Below are 23,090 nucleotides of genomic sequence, written 5' to 3' on the forward strand. Positions count from 1 at the left end.
TCAATAAAGGTTGAAATCTCATTGATCAACATCTCATCCAAAAAATACCCACATTTTCCACGTAGAAATGACTCTGTGTTGTTGTTTGTGTGGCACTGCTTTGCTTTATCTTGGCCAGGTCACAGTTGTAAATGAGAACTTGTTCTCAACTAGCCTACCTGGTTAAATGAAGGTGAAATACTTTTTTTTTTTTATTAAGTGGTTTGCCCAGTGGGTGAGCACATACAGCAGGTTTAAACATTCTCATTACGTCAATAGAATACAGGCCTATAAGTGGGAAAGGTTTGACAGACAGTGAATGGAAAATGAAAACAACTGCAAAGAAAAATGACTTGAAAATAGCTTTATTTGTAGCAATTTCCGAATTACAGTATCTGTACCTATAAGAGTATGTACAACTTATTGACATATAATGCAGATATACAATCAGAGATGCACAGGCATCACCTCATGCAATAAAATCCTGAAATCATGTATTTATTTGTAGATATACCATTTTGGGCCAATCCAATCCACCACAATCACCAGACAAGGTAAATAGCAATTGTCTTGAAAATGAAAGGGCCATACGAGCAACTATGCCATGGCAATGCATTTCTATAGACAATAACTACAGTTCTGTATCAATTTCTACACATACACAATAGATCATTTTAGAAATAATACTGATCATAATACTTGCAGAGTATATGTAACGCAGAGTTCAATAAACATATTGTAGCAACCCTGTGATACACATACTACGGCCACTGCCAAGAGGGCTAGTCCTATTGGCACTGCAGCTACAGTAGTGTACATGCCCAGCATGGGAGTTGCTGGTTTCATACCAGACAGAACCAACAACCCCCCGAATTCTATACAATACAGTAGCCCTCAAAATATCAAGCAATGTAAAAAATAATAAAATGTGCATTCGCTAGTCTCCCATTTTTTACGCCCACATCGATGTCTGTTATGAAGACGACGATTAGACAGTGAATATTATTACTTTGAATAAAAAGGCAGGTAGGGGGCGGTAGCAGCTATATTCGAAACATATATCCAGCAAATATTGTATATGTTTGTAGATGAAGTAAATATAATATAGATTTAGGAAGATAAGTAAACACAAAACTTGTGAACAGAGCAGCAGCCTTAATCACTGCAAGAGCTCCAGAGAACATTACCAATGACAGACTATCTGTCATTAAGCAATTACAACTCATGCAATAAAAACAGAGTGAAGGCTAATTTTACTTAATGGCTGTTCATAAAGTGCAGAGAGAGAACAAATGGATGTTATTGAACAGGAATGACTGTTGACGAGTCATTGAACGGAAAGAGTTTTCTACCAGTAGCCTTTATAAATGGCATACCGGTATATTATCATATTATAAAGAAGAGGGTTAGACTGCACAGTTTTATAAAGGGTGTTAATAAGTATAATTATTATGAAAGACAGAGCAGTCTAAATACATAAAATACAGTTTTAGTCTGTTTTTTAAAATATACTAGCATGCACTAATCATGCTCTACGATGACATATTCTGCAAATTCAAGGCATCCCAACACTAAGAAGCATTCAAGCAAGCATTCAAAGTATTTTGAAAGAAAATATGATCTTACAATACTCCATGAAGCAAGCATTCACAAGCATAGCTTGCGATGTTAACAATATATCTTTTTTTTTTACAATATTACATTTGTTTATTATGGAGGTTACGCTCAATTCATTTCTTATCCAAAATACAGGAGTTGCTTTCAGTATTTTTCAAGTAAATGCGTCACTCATCTGTCTACAGTTATCTCTTAATAACTTTTCTCTCATCTACCCTTTTCATTCCCTTTCTATTTCATTTCAAGGAACTACTATCTAAAACTCCTCCCTTTCACGTATTTCCCATCCTGTTAAAAAGTGATACAACTCTGGCCAAAGAGCCAGCAAAGATATAAAGGCTTAGACAAGATATTTCAAAATGAATCACCAGTTAGTTAGGCAAATAGATGGCTTTCAATAGTCATGATGGACATGATGGTGGAAATCTCATCAGGGAAAGCAAGTCATTGGCTTCCAAATGATAAATAACACGTGTGACATATGAATTAATATGAATCTATGTCAGCAGCAATGTCTGATAGAATCTATGTTATGGTCTTTGCTCATCAGTATGTAACAACACTTAAGCAGCTTATTCAATTTCCTGCTCTAATTTAAACCTATTGACATCCCTCATAGAGACCATTACTGTATCCCAATACAACAAGGGCAGAGTATGGGTAGAAAAATTATATTAATCACATAACTTATCATAGAATTAAAGGTAATTACTTTCTCATTCTAAATCTAAATTAGATGGCGTCGTGAGGGAGCTTGTTCCACCATTTGACCGTAGTTGGTCAAATGGTGGAACAAGCTCCCTCACGACGCCAGGACAGCGGAGTCAATCACCACCTTCCGGAGACACCTGAAACCCCACCTCTTTAAGGAATACCTAGGATAGGATAAAGTAATCCTTCTAACCCCCCCTTAAAAGATTTAGATGCACTATTGTAAAGTGGTTGTTCCACTGGATATCATAAGGTGAATGCACCAATTTGTAAGTCGCTCTGGATAAGAGCGTCTGCTAAATGACTTAAATGTAATGTAATGTAAATGTAAATGTCAAAGTTAATTTTGCCTGGGCTATGAAATTATAATGATGATGATGGGCATTTCATAGATATACATGTAAAATCCCATAAAATTGGCTACTATTCATATAATTCTAGAACCGATTAAGATCTCTGTGGAGCATTCATCCAGCCTATACAGTAATTGGTTTCCCCAATGTTTGTATTACGGTGTCATGGAAAGGTTTGCGGCACTGTCAGATACCTCCTGGATGATTCATCCTACTGCTTTCAGTATACGCTATTATGAGGTCCACACTATAGTGAGGAGTTAGTTAGCTAGGAAACAAACTGTACTTTAGTGCAAAACCTACTAAATAAATAAACAACACAATGGTGTCATGGAGGACAAACATACTCTCTTAATATCCACAACAAAATGGGTTGGCCAAGCCTCAAACTGAGCCCATTCTTTCAGGTCTGATCTTTATCTAACTACCTCACATGATGCAGGAGCCATTACACACAGAACATGGACTAAGCATGCACTCCAGGCTGGGAGTTAACCTACAGCACATTCACTTACACCAAGAGCAGGAAATTCCTGATTATGACACACATTTATTTATTTAACTAGGCAAGACAGTTAAGAACAATTTCTTATTTACAATGACGGCCTACCCCAGCCAAACCCGGATGACACTGGGCGAATTGTGCGCCACCCAATCACAGCCAGTTGGAATCGAACCAGGGTCTGTAGTAACACCTCTAGCACTGAGATGCAGTGCCTTAGACCGCTGCGCCACACAGGAGCCCATCATAGATGGGTAACTGTCCTTCTAATCAGCAGTGGTGTAAAGTAATTAAGTAAAAATACTTGAAAGTACTACTTAAGTAGTGTTTTTGGGTATCTTTACTTTACTATTTATATTTTTTACAACTTTTACTTTTACTTCACTACATTCCTAAAGAAAATGATGTACTTTTTACTCCATACATTTTCCCTGAAACACAAAAGCAGGACAGGAAAATTGTCTAATTCACACACTTATCAAGAGAATATCCCTACTGCCTCTGATGGAAATTATGTCTGAGTGTTGGAGCATGCCCCTGGCTGTCCATAAAAAAAGAGGAAAATGACGCCGTCTGATTTGCTTTATATAAGGAATAAAACATTATTTATACTTTAATTTTGATACTTAAGTATATTTTAGCAATTACATTTACTTTTGATACTTAAGTATATTTCAAACCAAATACTTTTGGATTTTTACTCAAGTAGTATTTTACTGGGTGACTTTCACTTTACTTTTACTCAAGTATGAAAATTGGGTACTTTTTCCACCACTGCTAATCAGGGACTGATTCAGACCTAGAAAACCAGGTGAGTGAGTTCTCTGGCCAATTACTGACATTAATTGATCTATTAACTACCAGGACAAGACAACTGGCAATAATGCTGATCTTGAGGCCAGAAAGTGTGAATCCCCCAGGACCAGCAGAAGCAAAATAGCCCCATAACATGAAAGACCCACTACCACATTTTAAAGTAGGTAGGGGTTATTTTCTGCATATGCATATTTCTTTCAATGCAAAACCCACCACTGGTGTGTGTGGCCAAAGATCTCTATTTTCACGTCATCTGACCATAGCACTGGTTCAAATCCAAGTGCCAATGCCATTTAACAAACTCCAGGCGTTTACATTTGTTGGACGACATGAAAATATAACTCTTTAGCCATGCACACCAGTGCTGGATTTTGAGTCGAAAGAAAGAATGCATATGCAGAAAATAACCCCATACCCACTGTAAAATATGGTGGTGGATATTTCATGTTATGGGGCAATGTTGCTACCAATGGTCCTGGGGCCCTTGTTAAGGTCAACGACATCATGAATTCTACCCAGTACAGGACATTTTAGCCAAAAACGTGGTTGCCTCTGCCAGGAGGCTGAAACCTAGCTGCAAGTGAATCTTCCAGCAAGACGATAACCCACAAAGAAATGATTAATTGACCACAAAATCAACATTTTGCAATGGCCATCTCAGTCTCCAGACATGAACCCCATTGAAAACCAGTGGTATGGAGGAATGGTCTAAGATCCCTCCCAATGTGTTCTCCAATCTCATAAAACATTTGAGAAAAAGGCTCAGTGGCGTTATCCTCGCAAGGTTTGGTATTGAACGGTAATGAAAACAGGGGTGGCAGTAAATTTGACCCCCTTTTTTAATGTTTTTTTACTTGTTAAAGCAAGAATCCTTAGTTGCTACATCCAGTTTTGGACTTATAAATTAATGATATATATCCATTGATTATTGAAGAATATAACTTATAAATGCCTCATGAGCTTAGTTCAACTGTCGTACCCCATCAGAACCCAAAATATAAGATTGTTTTACTCCAATGTTTGTAAACAATATAAATGTAGAGCCTCAAAACATGGTTAAAACTATCATTTTCATCTCATTGATGGTCAGTCCTTGCATCCATAGCGCTGTCTATGAATTTGAGAGTGGTTACATTTCTCCAAGCCCTTCCCTCAGCTTTTTACCAAAAAAGTGTTTGGTTGACTGCTTTGTTATTTTAGGATTCTAGCTTTAAACAAAATCTCTTCCTCTGAGTAATTGTCTTAGTATACATTTTTTGGAGCAGACAATATAACTCAAAATGTGTATTATTTAGTATTTTTTGCTCATCTTTATCAAGGGGGCCAATAATTTTGAACCTGACTGTATGTATATAAGCGCCACTTGAAATAGGGGAGAAACATTCCCTTTCTAAAAAGTGCAAAGCCATTCATTGACCAGGTCGGAGGAACAGCTCTGTATACAACCCTGTATAAGACCCTGTATAAGTATCTCTTGCAAATGTGTTCAGTATGTACAAAAATACATACTGTATCAATATACAGTACATCATGTAAACGTCAAAAAAGTTTCCTTGTTTAAGAACTTTAGAAACTCCCCCATTAGAATGTACGTTTTTGAGAATAGCAACTGAAGACAAACATAGTGCATGTAATCCAATTCTAATCTCCTTTGAGATATTGAAATAAAGAGTAGGGTACTTTGGCTTGGTAGTGTTCTAGCAACAGCACACTGTGGAACAACCCCACATATTCTGCTGTGTAGTAAAGAGCGAATATACAGTACATGTCAAGGTCATTGGAGGAAGATCACTTTATATTCACAAAACATGAAACTGACTTTAGATAAGTGCCTACATATAGGTATACAAACTGTACTGTGTGCTTCACTGTGTTTGGTTGGAGGGCAACACACAGACTTATTGTGGAGATGTGACTATAATGGGGCTTACAGCTCATAAACAAAGAGGAAGAAGGGCCCAGATTCTGCCGAGACACACACACACACTCTCTCTCTCTCTCTCTCTCTCTCTCTCTCTCTCTCATTCCTTCCCCTCACACCTCCTCGTCCTAATCTGTCTCGGACACAGCAGTTTCTTACAGACTTCAGCTCAGCCTGATAGCAGACTCTTCCCTCTGTCTTAATGACGGTACAGCGTTATGAGGGGCTGAGAGATTCGAACAGTGAGTATATCTGTCTAGCTAGGTGTAAACAGGAAGCTTACTGAATGTGTATGAAAAGGGAGGACAATCTGTCTTCTATCCCTCAATCCTCTGCTGTCTTCCTCTCCATCTTGAAATCCAAGAGCTGCACTCTATATCCCTCTCTTTCTTCTGTCTCACTTCCTCTCTCTACGATTTCACACCCAGAGCCTTCTTCATGTGTTCGTATACCACGTACGAGATACTGACAGCAGGAATGACCTTCAGGAAGTTGGGGGCGATGCCGCGGTAGAGTCCAGGTACCCCGTCATGTGATATGATGTGCTTGAACTGACCGACCATGGACAGCTTGGGCCCGCCCTCAGTGGAGGCTGGTGGAAAGTGGGAAAGAAGGCGAAAACGTCTGTTGTTCAGTTATATCCGTTAGATAGCTATTAATAGATAGGGGAAAGGAGGATACCTAGTCAGTTGTACAACTGAATGCATTCAACTCTGTTTGGATAGCCCGAACAGTAATACAGTGCCTTCGTAAAGTATTCAGACCCCTTGACTTTTCCCACATTTTGTTACGTTACAGCCTTATTCTAAAATTGATTAAATCGTTTTTTCCCTCCTAAATCTACACACAATACCCCATAATGACAAAACAAAAACAGGTTTTTAGAAATTGTTGCTAATTTATACAAATAAAAACAGAAATATCACATTTACATAAGTATTCAGACCCTTTACTCAGTACTTTGTTGAAGCACCTTCGGCAGCGATTACAGCATTGTGTCTTCTTGCGTATGATGCTACAAGCTTGGTAAACCTGTATTTGGGGAGTTTCTCCCATTCCTCTCTGCAGATGTTCTCAAGCTCTGTCAGGTTGGATGGGGAGCTTTGCTAAACAGCTATTTTCAGGTATCTCCAGAGATGTTAGATCGGGTTCAAGTCCGGGCTCTGGCTGGGCCACTCAAGGACATTCAGAGACGTGCATTGTCTTGGCTGTGTGCTTTGGGTCATTGTCCTGTTAGAAGGTAAACCTTCGCCCCAGTCTGAGGTCCTGAGCGTTCTGAAACAGTACTCGGTACGTGGCTCTGTTAATCTTTGCCTCGATCCTGACTAGTCTCCCAATCCCTGCAGCTGAAAAACATCCCCACAGCATGATGCTGCCACCACCTTCCTTCACCGTAGGGATGGTGTCAGGTTTCCTCCAGGCATGACGCTTGGCATTCAGGCCAAAGAGTTCAATCTTGGTTTCATCAGACTGGAGAATCTTGTTTCTCATGGTCTGAGAGTCTATAGGTGCCTTTTGGCAAACTCCAAGCGGGCTGTCATGTGCCTTTTACTGAGGAGTGGCTTCCTTCTGGCCAATCCACCATAAAGGCCTGATTGGTGGAGTGTTGTAGAGATGGTTGTCCTTCTGGAAGGTTCTCCCATCACCACAGAGGAACTCTGGAGCTCTGTCATAGTGACTATCGGGTTCTTGGTCACCTTCCTGACCAAGGCCCTTCTCCCCCGATTGCTCAGTTTTGCCGGGCGGCCAGCTCTAGGAACAGTCTTGGTGGTTCCAAACTTCTTCCTTTTAAGAATGATGGAGGCCACTGTGTTCTTGGGGACCTTCAATGCTGCAGGAATGTTTAGGTACCCTTCCCCAGATCTGTGCCTCGAAGCAATCCTGTCTTGGAGCTCTACGGACAATTTCTTCTACCTCATGGCTTGTTTTTTTCTCTGACATGCACTGTCAACTGTGGGACCTTATACAGACAGGTGTGTTCCTTTCCAAATCATGTCCAATCAATTGAATTTACCACAGGTGGGCTCCAATCAAGTTGTAGAAACATCTCAAGGATGATCAATGGAAACATGATGCCCCTGAGCTCAACATCGATTCTCATAGCAAAGGGTCTGAATACTTATGTAAATAAGGTATTTCTGTTATCTTATTTTTAATAAATGTGCTAAAATGTCTAACAACCTGTTTTTGTTTTGTCATTATGGGGTACTGTGTGTTGATTGCTGAAGATAATTTTTTATTAAATCCATTTTAGAATAAGGCTGTAACGTAACTGTAACGGCCGTCGTAGGAAGTGGACCAAAATGCAGCGGGTACGTGAATGCTCATCTTTATTTTATGACGCACACTATACAAAAACAACAAAACGAAAAAACGAACGACAGCTAAACAGTAATGCAGGCTAAACATAGCAGTGCACAAACAACCTCCCACAATTCCCATAACAAACACACCCTTATACATAGGACCTTCAATCAGAGGCAACGAGGAACAGCTGCCTCCAATTGAAGGCCCAATCCCAATTAACTAAACATAGAAATAGATAGACTAGACTTGAACATAGAAATACACTAACATAGAACATAGACCAAAACTCTGGAAACTCTAACCAAACACCCCTCTACATAAACACACACCGCAAACCACATAAAACAAATACCCCCCTGCCACGTCCTGACCAAACTACCATAACAAATGACCCCTTTACTGGTCAGAACGTGACAGTAACAAAATGTGGATAAAGTCAAGGCGTCTGAATACTTTCCGAAGGCACTGTAGATATAGGGTAATAGGTTGACATAGTAGGTAGTAATTAATTTGTTATAGATTATGTTATAGAATGTAATAGAATTTATATTATCTATGTAATATCATCTATGTTATGTAGTAAGGTAAAAGGTGTAATTGCAGTTCAGTTGAACACCAGTCTCACCCTGGGCCTGCATACGTGTTCTAATGAGAGCCAGGGGGTAAGAGGCCAGTTGTCCACAGGTACTAGACACAGTACCACAGCCCAGCAGTACCAACACCCCCGGGTCAGCAGAGCCTTTACTGTACCGCTGGAGCCAGGCATTCTTCAGAGTCTGAGATGGAAAGGAGGAGGGGGAAGAGAGAGAAGAGAAGGGGAAAGAATAGAGAAGGAAAAAGTAAACAGAGAGAAAAGAGAGAGGAGAAAGAGGAGAGAAGGGATAGATAGATAGGCTACATTGCTAATTTGACAGATATTTTATTGTGTTTAAAAAATGAGGACATAGTGGAGAGAACCACGGCTCATTGACTGCTAGTAAAAGTAAAACTCAAAGTTCACTTAAACACATAAAAGTCATTTTTACGAGAGAGCTGGGCAACAGTAACAGCAGCATACATACTGACTGGCATTTCCTTGAGTACAAGGGACAGGGCCAGTGATGAGGTTTAGCTTCCCAGAAAACATCAAACACAGCTGGCAGGCACACACGCACGAACGCACGCACGCACACACGCACACACACACACACACACACACACACACACACACACACACACACACACACACACACACACACACACACACACACACACACACACACACACACACACACACACACACACACACACACACAGGGCTGACCCCATTTAGTTGACTGGTCGATTGCTTGGTCAATAGGCTGTTGGTCAACATTTTTTATGGCAGACGAGACACTTGTCTGACTCGTGCCTGTCTCAGTGGACTAAAACTTGCGGAGACCATGGGGATGGCACAGTCCATCACTCTATCCTATTACCGGCAACTTCAGGAGCGTACCGGCAGAATCTACGAAGGCTAGCAGCAGCGGGAATAGGAGGGTCGAGAACAGATTTTTTCTTCTGGTTATCTTGATCTCTGGCTCCCTCTTGAGTCATTTGTGTGTCTTAATTATTTCATCAAGCAGTGCGCTTAAAGCATCAGACAAACTCAGTGCATATAGTTGATTTTATTAAAACATATAAAGGTGTGTCTATATATGGAAAAATATATGTTTATACATTTCAACGAAGGTCAACCAAGATTATATTTTTTTTTTTCAGGGACAGCCCTACTCTCTCTCTCTCACACACACACACTTTCTCACACACACCTCGTAGACGGCTAGGTCTATGCCAGCATATGGTATGATGCCAAGTGTGTTGGGCACATAGCCCCTGTAGAAGGCTCGCACCCCCTCCTTCCTCAGGATCTGACGGGCACAGTCTACAATGCCAGAGTACTGGCCAGTCTTCCTCAGGGTCAGACGAGTCTTCAGCACCTGGGGAGCGAGAGAGGGAGGAGAAAGGGGAAAGAGAGAGGGTGTGCAAGGAAGAGAAGGAAAATTAGAGAAAAGGCCTATGTTTCTTTATTCAATAAAAAGTCTGTCTATCTTTCTGTCGGTCTGTCTCCCCTCGCTCACCTCCATAGGGTAGATGATGGTCTGTGCGGTGGCTCCAGCCAGAGAGCCAGCGATGAACCTCTCCTGCACCCGCAGAGTACCCGCTTCATTTCTGCCCCGGATCAACCACTTGATCTAAGATGGAGGAGACAGGGGAGACAGGGGGGAGAGGAGAGACAGGCAGGTGGAAGAGAGGCAAGGATATACAGGGATTAAGGCGTGAGGGGGATAGATTGTGGGAGGTGGGAGAGGCGGGGATACAAAGTGAGGGGGAGGTGTAGATTGGGGGAGATGGGGGTGAGGGGGGAATACGTGAGTCACACTGGGGTGGAGGAGGAGAGTCAGAGACACAACACGTAGAGACACAGGGTGTGTCTGACAGGGTGAGAAACAGAGTGTGTGTGTGAGCAACATTTCACACCTCAGTGTGGGTGTGTGACTTCTTCATTCCTATGCTTCACCAATGACTACCCCATACACCAGAACTTGTTTACAGATGTGTGTATCAGTGTTCTCCTTACATTGGTCTGTAATAAATCCAAATCAACCTCTGGTGCCTCTTACACCCACATTTGTATACAGGTGTGTACAGTCCTCTTCCCTCACCTGTTCGTAGGCCATGAACTTGATGGCAGACTCTGGGGCTATTTTGAGGACGTTGATGCCGTTGCCCCTCCAGAGGGCTCGTACACCCCCCTCCTGGACCATCCCCCTCAGCCCTGTCCACAGGTTGATCCCCCTAGAGCTGGAGCCATGCACCTAGAGAGACAGCAGGGTCGGTAACTCTAATAACATTCTGTACATCAGGGGTGGCTAACCCTCCTCCTGTAGAGCTACTGGATGTGCAGGCTTTTGTTCCAGCCCTGCTCTAGCACACCTAATTCTACTAATCAGCACTGCACTGACCTCTAACCTCTGAGCCTGTAGTAAACACAACAGTAACCCTTCACCTGTAGGAAGACCTTAAGACGGTCGAGGGGGGCGGTTCCTGTACGTGACACCGCCCCTGCCATCGCCCCGGCAACCAGCTGCCTCCACACTACCCCCGACTGGCGCTCTTGTTGGGAAAACTCTGGCGGCACTGTCATGTGCTCTCCGATGTCAAACATCTGAGAAATCACAGAGATGCCAATCAATAAACTTGATTGGCATCCAGAACTATATTCACCAAATGTATTCACCAAATGTAAATTACATGATCCCTTCTCTAAGGTTTCCAAACTAAAATTCCTGGATAAAGCATCAGAAACATTTGAAACTATGTAAACTATAACATGAAATGTAATTACAGAGTAAATATAGAAACATAGATTGAGAAAATGGCCACACTTGTAATGAAAGGATACTGGCTAAATTATTAGTTTCTACAGTTACTATGTAATTACATTTTATTACATCAATAATTGAAAATTCCATGTAATGCTATCTGTGCTACTTCATGTCAAGCAAAGATCTAAACCAGAGAGTGTAGAGATAGAAGGCATAGATAGGCAGTACCGACTGACCAGAGAGTGTTTCCAGTAGTGGGCGATGCCCTCCATGTTGTGAAGAGGGTTAAACAGGAAGTGATCTCGCCACTCATTCCAGTTGATAGTCATGGTGCCGTCCCTGTCCATACTGAGAGAACACACAGAGCAGTGTCAACACACCCACACACACACCCACACACACACACACACACACACACACACACACACACACACACACACACACACACACACACACACACACACACACACACACACACACACACACACACACACACACACACACACACACACACACACCTCTGTAGTATTTTGATGGCGTGTTCTGTGGACACCTCCAGTCCCAGGTTGTGCAGTGATTGTTGAATCTCCCCGACATCAATGCGCCCTGCATAAACAGTGAATCCCATTAGTGCCCACAATATGTAATATGTACCTACAGGCATACAGTACAGTTAGAGCACAGTGATGTGTGTGTGTGTGGTTACTCTGTAAACTACATGCATTAATATGGTATGATACTAAATACCATTCATGCAGTCATACCACACATTCGGATAAATTACCATACCAGTGCAATGTGACATAGAATGCTCTGTGCATGTATGAACAATTTAAACAGTGTTTTGTGAGTGAAAGGACATTGTATCCAAATGGCCCTCCTACATGTGTCTACTTATGTGTGTTTAGATCAGACTTGGGTTCAAATACATGATTATTTAAGCAATAAGACCCGAGGGGATGTGGTATATGGCCAATATACCACGGCTAAGGGCTGTTCTTAAGCACGACACAACGTGGAGTGCCTGGATACAGCCCTTAGCCGTGGTATATTGCCCATATACCACAAACCCCCGAGGTGCCTTACTGCTATTTTAAACTGGTTACCAACTTAATTAGAGCAGTAAAAATATATGTTTTGTCATACCCGTGGTATACAGTCTGATATACCACGGCTGTCAGCCAATCAGCATTCAGGCCTCGAACCACCCAGTTTATGTTATTTAAATACTTATTTTCTGTGTGTGTGAATGCATTAACTGTAAGTCGCTCTGGATAAGAATGTCTGCAAAATGACTAAAATGTCAAATGTAAATGTGTATGCATGTACGTGTGTGAGTGAGGTGGCCATGCCGACCGTCATGGTTGCGGTCCAGTGTGTGGAACATGAGCCGCAGTTCCTTCTCGTGGGCCCACAGGTACTGAGAGAACTCCTCAAAGTCCAGCAAGCCATCATGGTTGGTGTCACTCTCACGCACTATCTGCAGGAGTAGGATTGGGGTGAGAGGAGGGGTAAAAATAGCAGATAGGGAGGGGGTGAAGGGTCAAACAGTGTAGGGGACAGGGGGTGAGAGAGAGGTTGAGGGGGATGTGACAAGGTGAAAATGTGTGGGGTGGGTTGGGGCCAGGGGTGAGATTTAGGGTAAGGTGATAGTTTGAGGGGGTGAGAGGTAAATGGAGGGAGTGAAGGGAAGAAGCAGGAAGGAGTGCGTGAGAAATGACAACAAAGCCTATCGTTATTACCTTTAAAAGGTCCGTTTTACAAGGTCATAACCTGCAAACATAAAACATCAGCAGAACTGTTCTATATTCATCCTTTCTAGTGCTTCCTCAAACAAGGAGAGGAAGAAGGGAAGAAAGAGAGAGAGAGAGAGAGAGAAAGAGAAAATAGAGTGAGAACAAGAGTGAGAAAGAATGAGCGAGAGAATAGTATAGAGAGAGAGCAAGAAAGCGAGAGTGAGAAAACCCCTACTCTGACCTCGTCATAATCCGCTTCACTCCTGTGCCCAGTGTCCAGTTAATCTTTAGTAACAATCACGTGCTACTGGAATCTGACCTGAACCAATGCACTTGACCAATACACACACACGCACACGCACACGCACACGCACACACACATCACACGGAAAGGAGAGATTTGCTCAATCTTGGCAGCAACGTTTTCAGAATCTTGTCTAAGCCTATAAAGGGGTTCTTTCTGAGTCTGTCCGTCTTGTATTTTTAATGAATACATCCACGATGAATAAGCAGTTCAAGAATCCACAAAATCCTTGACATTGTTAATGAGATAGCGGGGAGGATTTGCATATTCTCATGAAATTCCAATGAGACTATCCTACAAATCCTGCCACTTATCCTCACCATTTCAACTTTCTATCAGGTATAAATGCTTGAATTGTAACTCCAAGTGTAGCTGATGGAAGCTGTCTGTATAACACATGACAAGTATAACTTTAAGTATGCCTTTGAATTGGCCCCCTCCTCCATGACACAAATATAATCAGAGCAAAGTCTATTTAAGCATTCCCAGACAAATACATTCTGGTCTAGAGTGATATTGCCTGTAGTGTCTGAAAACTCCCAGAGGAGATTTGAAGGACAAGCACAGCTGTGGGTGATGACGCTTAGCTAAAGTAGCCTACTATTTGAGTGTGGAGATAATGCTAAACTAATCTGCTGCATGGCTGGGGAGAGATGTTGCTATGTGAAAGGAGTGATGCTAAACTACTGAGTGTGGTGGAGTGATCTCCTAAGCTAATTTCCTTTATGCTAACCTAAATAACTGATTAGATGTAACCTGAGGAGTGCTATCTGTGTGCTTCTGTGTGAGTGTTACTTAAAGCAAGTGCACTATCACCTACAGTGCCTTCAGAAAGTATTCATACCCCTTGACTTATTTGGTTGTGTTACAGCCTGCATTCAAAATGGATTAAATTGATTGTTTTCTCTCACATATCTACATACAATACCCCATAATGAAAAAGTAAAAACACACCCCTGAATCAATTCATATTAGAATCACCTTTGGCAGCGATTACAGCTGTGAGTCTTTCTGGGTAAGTCTCTAAGAGCTTTACACACCTGGATTGTACAATATTTGCTATAGATTTTCAAGACGATTTAAGTCAAAACTGTAACTAAGCCACTCACAAACATTCAATGTTGCAACTCCAGTGTATATTTGGCTTTGTGTTTTAGGTTATTGTCCCGCTGAAAGGTGAATTTGCCTCCCAGTGTCTGTTTGAAAGTAGACTGAACCAGGTTTTCCTTTAGGATTCTGCCTGTGCTTAGCTCTTTTTTCAATTTTATTTAACCTTTATTTAACCAGGAAAAGCCCATTGAGACCAAGAGTCTCTTTTTCAAGGGAGACTTGGCCAAGAAGGCAGAAACAATCAATACATTACAGAATTAAAACATACAACAATACAACAACATGATCCAGCCTAATAAAAGCATTTACACTCCTCCGTAACATCCCATCAATATTTTAAATTCATTCAGTGGCACTAACATATCTAGATGAAGCATGGATTGTAGATTATTCCATGCACCTGGTGCACAAGAATAGAAGGCAGTCTTGTCTAATACTGTGAATGTCCTGAGGACTTTAAGTAACAACCACCTAGCAGACCGGGTATGGTAACTGTTGGTGGTGAAGGAGACCAGACTACAGAGATAAAGAGGGAGTTTACCCAAAAGGGCTTTGTAGATGAACACATACAAATGTATCTTTCTGCGCATATAAAGTGAGGTCCAACCTACCATTTGGTACAATGTGCAATGGTGGATGAGTGACTTGGCATTTGTAATAAAGCGCAAGGATGCATGATAAACAGAGTCCAGTCTCGGAGGAGGCTGCACACATATACAACAAGTCAACATAATCAATTACAGAGAGCAAAGTGGTGTGAACAAGCTTCTTTCTAGCCATAAGCGGGAAGCAAGCATTTACGAAAATAAAAACACAATTTCAATTTAAGCTTTGTCACAAGATTATCCACATGACCTTTAAAGGACAACTTGTCATCCAACCAAATACCTAGGTATTTGTAGGATAACAATTTTCAATGGATAAGCCACCAGATGTGACAATGCTAATGTTCTCTGGCAGAGTTCTAGCTCTGGTAAAGGTGATGAATTTAGTTTTTTGTATATTCAAGACCAGTTTGAGACCATAAAAGGAGGCCAGCAGTGACTGAAAAGCAGTCTGGAGCTCTTCAACAGCCTGAACCAGAGAAGGAGCACATGAATATATAACTGTAACATCTACATATAGATGTAACTTTGCTGGTTGCATCCAATTTCCCAAATCATTAATACAAATTGAGAACAACACAGGAGCTAAAATGGAACCCTGGGGTACACCTCTATTAATCTCAAGAAAGCTAGACTTGTGATTGTCAGTATATACACATTGTGTTCTGTCAGAAAGATACACTGCTCAAAAAAATAAAGGGAACACTTAAACAACACAATGTAACTCCAAGTCAATCACACTTCTGTGAAATCAAACTGTCCACTTAGGAAGCAACACTGATTGACAATAAATTTCACATGCTGTTGTGCAAATGGAATAGACAACAGGTGGAAATTATAGGCAATTAGCAAGACACCCCCAATAAAGGAGTGGTTCTGCAGGTGGTAACCACAGACCACTTCTCAGTTCCTATGCTTCCTGGCTGATGTTTTGGTCACTTTTGAATGCTGGCGGTGCTTTCACTCTAGTGGTAGCATGAGACGGAGTCTACAACCCACACAAGTGGCTCAGGTAATGCAGCTCATCCAGGATGGCACATTAATGCGAGCTGTGGCAAGAAGGTTTGCTGTGTCTGTCAGCGTAGTGTCCAGAGCATGGAGGCGCTACCAGGAGACAGGCCAGTACATCAGGAGACGTGGAGGAGGCCGTAGGAGGGCAACAACCCAGCAGCAGGACCGCTACCTCCGCCTTTGTGCAAGGAGGAGCAGGAGGAGCACTGCCAGAGCCCTGCAAAATGACCTCCAGCAGGCCACAAATGTGCATGTGTCTGCTCAAACGGTCAGAAACAGACTCCACGAGGGTGGTATGAGGGCCCGACGCCCACAGGTGGGGGTTGTGCTTACAGCCCAACACCGTGCAGGACGTTTGCCATTTGCCAGAGAACACCAAGATTGGCAAATTCGCCACTGGCGCCCTGTGCTCTTCACAGATGAAAGCAGGTTCACACTGAGCACATGTGACAGACGTGACAGTCTGGAGACGCCGTGGAGAACGTTCTGCTGCCTGCAACATCCTCCAGCATGACCGGTTTGGCGGTGGGTCAGTCATAGTGTGGGGTGGCATTTCTTTGGGGGGCCGCACAGCCCTCCATGTGCTCGCCAGAGGTAGCCTGACTGCCATTAGGTACCGAGATGAGATCCTCAGACCCCTTGTGAGACCATATGCTGGTGCGGTTGGCCCTGGGTTCCTCCTAATGCAAGACAATGCTAGACCTCATGTGGCTGGAGTGTGTCAGCAGTTCCTGCAAGAGGAAGGCATTGATGCTATGGATTGGCCCGCCCGTTCCCCAGACCTGAATCCAATTGAGCACATCTGGGACATCATGTCTCGCTCCATCCACCAACGCCACGTTGCACCACAGACTGTCCAGGAGTTGGCGGATGCTTTAGTCCAGGTCTGGGAGGAGATCCCTCAGGAGACCATCCGCCACCTCATCAGGAGCATTCCCAGGCGATGTAGGGAGGTCATACAGGCACGTGGAGGCCACGCACACTACTGAGCCTCATTTTGACTTGTTTTAAAGACATTACATCAAAGTTGGATCAGCCTGTAGTGTGGTTTTCCACTTTAATTTTGAGTGTGACTCCAAATCTAGACCTCCATGGGTTGATAAATTGGATTTCCATTGATTATTTTTGTGTGATTTTGTTGTCAGCACATTCAACTATGTAAAGAAAAAAGTATTTAATAAGATTATTTCATTCATTCAGATCTAGGATGTGTTATTTTAGTGTTCCCTTTATTTTTTTGAGCAGTATAGTTCCTAAACCAATTTACTGCCCCTTCACTGAGACCAATGTTTCTGAGTCTAGCTAGCAACAATTCATGGTCAACTGAATCAAAGGCCTTTGATAAATCCACAAACAAAGCAGCACAATGTGGCTTTTTATCAAGTCCATTAATGACGTCATTTGCCACTGCCATAGCTGCAGTTGTGGTGTTGTGCCCCGATCTAAACCCAGACTGAACCCCGCTCAGTATGTTCTTTTCAATTAAGACGTTTTTTAACTGTGAGTTCACTAGGGATTCATAGACATTGGCCAGGATAGGGAGTTTAGAGATAGGACGATGTTATTAGCATCTGAGGGATCTCCACCCATTAGCAGTGGGAGGACATACGCTGATTTCCAAATGCTGGGTATGTAATTGGTCAAGAGACTCAAGTTGAAAATGTGAGCCACAGGTTCAGTAATAATACCAGCTGCTATCTTTAAGAGGTAGGGGTCCAGGTTGTCTGGACCTGCAGACTTTGTAGTGTCTATTGCCTTTAGTGCTTTATAGACCTCAGTATAAGAAACAGGCTCAAAGTTAAAATGGTTCACATGAGGGCCTATATCATAGTTGACTGTAACAGAGCTTACATTAGAGGCCTGGGCCCCACCATTATCAAAAACTGAACAAGCAGATATGAAGTGCTTGTTAAAAGCCCCTACAATATGGGCTTTATCCTTCACTTCATTAGAATCCATCATTAAATGGTCAGGAAGGCCAGAGGATACATTAGAACCTGACACTGATTTGATTAGCATCCAGAACTTGGTAGGTTTGTTTAGGTTCTCTGTGACTGCATTTAAATAGTAATATGATTTGGAATTCCTGATCAATCCTGTGCATTTGTTTCTTAGCGTCCTGAAGGAGGCCCAGTCAACAGGAGCAATTGTATGTCTAGCTTGAGCCCAAGTGATGTTTCTCTTTCTAATTAATTCTGCCAAGTTATCTGAAAACCAGGGACTGTCCCTTCCACTGATTCTAAACTTCTTATAACAAATCGACACAAATTTCATATAAAAATAGTCCCAGGCAGTGTCAACATCGGGAATCTGTAATGTCGTGTGTGTAGGTGGCAGGGAAGCCAGGCGCAGGAGAATCGAACTTGGTATAAATGGAGTAGTTTAATAACGTTAATAACAAAACTCCAAAACCAAAGTACCTAATAAATAAAAGTGGGTACAAGAACCCGTCGCGCACCAATACATACAGTGGGGGAAATAAGTATTTGATCCCCTGCTGATTTTGTATGTTTGCCCACTGACAAAGAAAGGATCAGTCTATAATTTTAATGGTAGGTTTATTTAAACAGTGAGAGACAGAATAACAACAAAAATATCCAGAAAAACGCATGTCAAAAATGTTATAAATTGATTTGCATTTTAATGAGGGAAATAAGTATTTGACCCCCTCTCAATCAGAAAGATTTCTGGCTCCCAGGTGTCTTTTATACAGGTAACGAGCTGAGATTAGAGCACACTCATAAAGTGAGTGCTCCTAACCGCAGCTTGTTACCTGTAAAAAAGACACCTGTCCACAGAAGCAATCAATCAATCAGATTCCAAACTCTCCACCATGGCCAAGACCAAAGAGCTCTCCAAGGATGTCAGGGACAAGATTGTAGACCTACACAAGGCTGGAATGGGCTACAAGACCATCGCCAAGCAGCTTGGTGAGAAGGTGACAACATTTGGTGCGATTATTCGCAAATGGAAGAAACACAAAATAACTGTCAATAACCCTCGGCCTGGGGCTCCATGCAAGATCTCACCTCGTGGAGTTGCAATGATCATGAGAACGGTGAGGAATTAGACCAGAACTACACGGGAGGATCTTGTCAATGATCTCAAGGCAGCTGGGACCATAGTCACCAAGAAAACAATTGGTAACACACTATGCCGTGAAGGACTGAAATCCTGCAGCGCCCGCAAGGTCCCCCTGCTCAAGAATACATATACATGCCCGTCTGAAGTTTGCCAATGAACATCTGAATGACTCAGAGGACAACTGGTGAAAGTGTTGTGGTCAGATGAGACCAAAATAGAGCTCTTTGACATCAACTCAACTTGCCGTGTTTGGAGGAGGAATGCTGCCTATGACCCCAAGAACACCATCTCCACCGTCAAACATGGAGGTGGAAACATTATGCTTTGGGGGTGTTTTTATGCTAAGGGAACAGGACAACTTCACCGCATCAAAGGGACGATGGATGGGGCCATGTACCGTCAAATCTTGGGTGAGAACATCCTTCCCTCAGCCAGGGCATTGAAAATGGGTCGTGGATGGGTATTCCAGCATGACAATGACCCAAAACACACGGCCAAGGCAACAAAGGAGTGGCTCAAGAAGAAGCACATTAAGGTCCTGGAGTGGCCAAGCCAGTCTCCAGACCTTAATCCCATAGAAAATCTGTGGAGGGAGCTGAAGGTTCGAGTTGCCAAACGTCAGCCTCGAAACCTTAATGACTTGGAGAAGATCTGCAAAGAGGAGTGGGACAAAATCCCTCCTGAGATGTGTGCAAACCTGGTGGCCAACTACAAGAAATGTCTGACCTCTGTGATTGCCAACAAGAGTTTTGCCACCAGTACTAAGTCATGTTTTGCAGAGGGGTCAAATACTTATTTTCCTCATTAAAATGCGTTTTTTCAGGATTTTTTTGTTGTTATTCTGTCTCTCACTGTTCAAATAAACCTACTTTTAAAATTATAGACTGATCATTTCTTTGTAAGTGGGCAAATGTACAAAATCAGCAGTGGATCAAATACTTTTTTCCCCCACTGTAGAACACGAGCAATTCGAACAAACAATCTCTGACAAGGACATGAGGGGAAACAGAGGGTTAAATACACAACATGTAATGAATGGGATTGGAACAAGGTGTGTAGGAAGACAAGACAAAACCAATGGAAAATGAAAAATGGATCAATGATGCCTAGAAGACCGGTGACGTCATCCGCCGAACACCGCCTGAACAAGGAGAGGCATCGACTTTGGCAGAAGTCGTGACAGAATCAGACTTACTCTGTCAATATTATGGTACAGATCATGTAAGATCGCTTGCTCATCAAACTGTCTAAAATGTATTTAAAAAATATAACGGGGTTTGGCTTTGGTCATTTTTGTAATTCTAACACAAGCAATTGCACAGTGATCACTGACATCATTACAGAATATCCCAGTCGATGTGTATTTGTGAGGGCTCTATTCCATTTCAGAACTCCCTAGTCCTTGCCGATGACAAGCATTCCCATAACATAATGCAGCCACCACCATGCTTGAAAATGTGAAGAGTGCTACTCAGTTATGTGTTGTGTTGGATTTGTCCCAAACCTAATGCTTTGTATTCTGGGCATAAAGTTGATTTCTTTGCCAATTTCTTTGCAGTTTTACTTTAGTGCCTTATTTCAAAAAGGATGCATGTTTTGTTATATTTTTATTCTGTACAGGCTTCCTTCTTTTCACTCTGTCATATAGGTTAGTATTGTAGAGTAACTACAATGTTGTTGATCCATGTCACAGGGGTCGTAAAATGGAGACCAAGACGCAGCGTGGATAGTGCTCATTTTCAAACTCTTTAATGAACACACTTGTCACGGTTGTCGTTGGTAATGGAGGACCAAAACGCAGCAGGTATGTGTACGCTCATCTTGACATTTATTAACTCAAAATGAACACAAAAAACAACAAAACGAACTCACGATATACCGACAGTCTTCTCAGGCTCATACATGCTAGACAAGAAACAATCTCCCACAAATACACAGACAAACATACCCAACTAATATAGGACTTCCATTCAAAGGCAACACCACACAGCTGCCTTCAATTGGAAGTCCACCCCAATTAACTCAACATAGAAACAGATTACCTAGACTAAACATAGAATTACATAAACAAGGAACAGTGCCCAAAAACCCCGGAATACATAAATCAAATCCCCTTTTTAGAAAAAACACCACCCAGAACCACATAAAACAAATACCCTCTGCCACGTCCTGACCAAACTACAATAACAATTAACCCTTATACTGGCCAGGACGTGACAACACTTGACAAAATAACAAACGACCAACACAGTCCCGTCAGGTACACTAGACTAGAACGGAAAACAACTACCCACAAACCCCAAAGGAAAACAGGCTGCCTAAGTATGGCTTCCAATCAGGGACAACGAAAGACACCTGCCTCTGATTGGAAACCATACCCGGCCAAAACATGGAAAACAAAACATAGAAATAGAATACTAGAAAAACCCCACATATAAACAGAAAACCCAAAACCACCCAACACAACCACCTGTCACGCCCTGACCACTCTACTATGGCAAATGACCTCTTACAAGGGTCAGGACGTGACAATTCATCCTCAGTTTACACCTGTCACAGCCATTAAACTCTGTAACTTTTTTTAAATTACCATTTGCCTCATGGTGAAATCCCTGAGCGGTTTCCTTCCTCTCAGCAACTAAGTTAGGAAGGACGCCTGTATCTATGTAGTGACTGTGTGTATTGATACACCATCCAATGTGTAATTAATAACTTCACCATGCTCAAAGGGTTATTCAATGTCTGCTTTTTTTACCCATCTACCAATAGGTGCCCTTCTTTGCGAGGCATTGTAAAACCTCCCTGGTCTTGTGGTTGAATCAATGTTTGAAATTCACTGCTCAACTGAGGGACCTTAGAGATAATTGTGTGTGTGGGGTATAGAGATGAGGTAATCATTCAAAAATCATGTTAAACACTATTTTTGCATACAAAGTCCATGCAACTTATTATGTGACTTGTTAAGCACATTTTTACTCCTGAACTTATTTAGGCTTGACATAACAAAGGGGTTTAATACTTATTGATTCAAGACATTTCAGCTTTTAATTTTTAGGTAATTGGTAAAAATTTCAAAGAACATGATTCCACTTTGACATTATGGGGTATTGTGTGTAGGCCAGTGACACAAAATCTCAATTTCATCCATTTAAAATTCAGGCTGTAACACAACAAAATGCATAAAAAGTTAAGGATTGTGAATACTTTCTGAAGGCACTGTATGTGTCACTGCCGGCCATGAAAGTCCAGTCGGTGTGGTAGGAAAGGGTCAGGCATAGATGGAAAAATCTACCAGCCACTCAAATGTTTTTACCAGCCAAAATATATTTGAGCCAAAATTACACCATGACATAATTACAAAATGTTCACGTTTATTTTCTCTCTCTTTAGCTCAGATATCTGCCGCCATTGATTTCAAGAAATGATGCATCATTTTTTACGTGGTTGCATCATATTTCTGTGCATACTTTGCATTGAAGCTTGCATCGATGCATACTTCAAATGATGTACAAACAGAGTACGTATTCCAGAATTGACCTCTGTGCTTCGTTTCGCATACTTTGATTTGGACTCATACGCCGACCCTCCTGTGCTCCAGTTTACGTTCTCAGAGCACGGTAGTATGCATTTTGAGAAACACCCCTTGAATCCGGCGAGGCTCTCTTGCTCTACTGGGCTATGTGGCTC

At 42.1% G+C, this 23,090-nt stretch overlaps 1 protein-coding gene across 1 annotated transcript in view; it reads right to left on the bottom strand.

The window, feature by feature from the left end:
• Nucleotides 1–2,527: 2,527 nt before the first annotated feature.
• LOC106601710 (calcium-binding mitochondrial carrier protein SCaMC-3-like) overlaps nt 2,528–23,090 on the bottom strand; it is a 28,695-nt gene continuing 8,132 nt past the window's right edge. The window contains exons 2-10 of the mRNA XM_014194057.2: nt 12,910–13,033; nt 12,072–12,159; nt 11,790–11,901; nt 11,235–11,393; nt 10,891–11,043; nt 10,306–10,419; nt 9,997–10,164; nt 8,832–8,982; nt 2,528–6,491 (exon numbers count right to left, since the gene is read on the bottom strand). Of these exons, the coding sequence (XP_014049532.1) occupies nt 6,310–6,491; nt 8,832–8,982; nt 9,997–10,164; nt 10,306–10,419; nt 10,891–11,043; nt 11,235–11,393; nt 11,790–11,901; nt 12,072–12,159; nt 12,910–13,033 (1,251 nt within the window). The 3' untranslated portion in view covers nt 2,528–6,309. The remainder of the gene's footprint in view (nt 6,492–8,831; nt 8,983–9,996; nt 10,165–10,305; nt 10,420–10,890; nt 11,044–11,234; nt 11,394–11,789; nt 11,902–12,071; nt 12,160–12,909; nt 13,034–23,090) is intronic.

The sequence above is a fragment of the Salmo salar genome, chromosome ssa03, assembly GCF_905237065.1.
Source record: "Salmo salar chromosome ssa03, Ssal_v3.1, whole genome shotgun sequence".
Taxonomy (NCBI): Eukaryota; Metazoa; Chordata; class Actinopteri; order Salmoniformes; family Salmonidae; genus Salmo; species Salmo salar.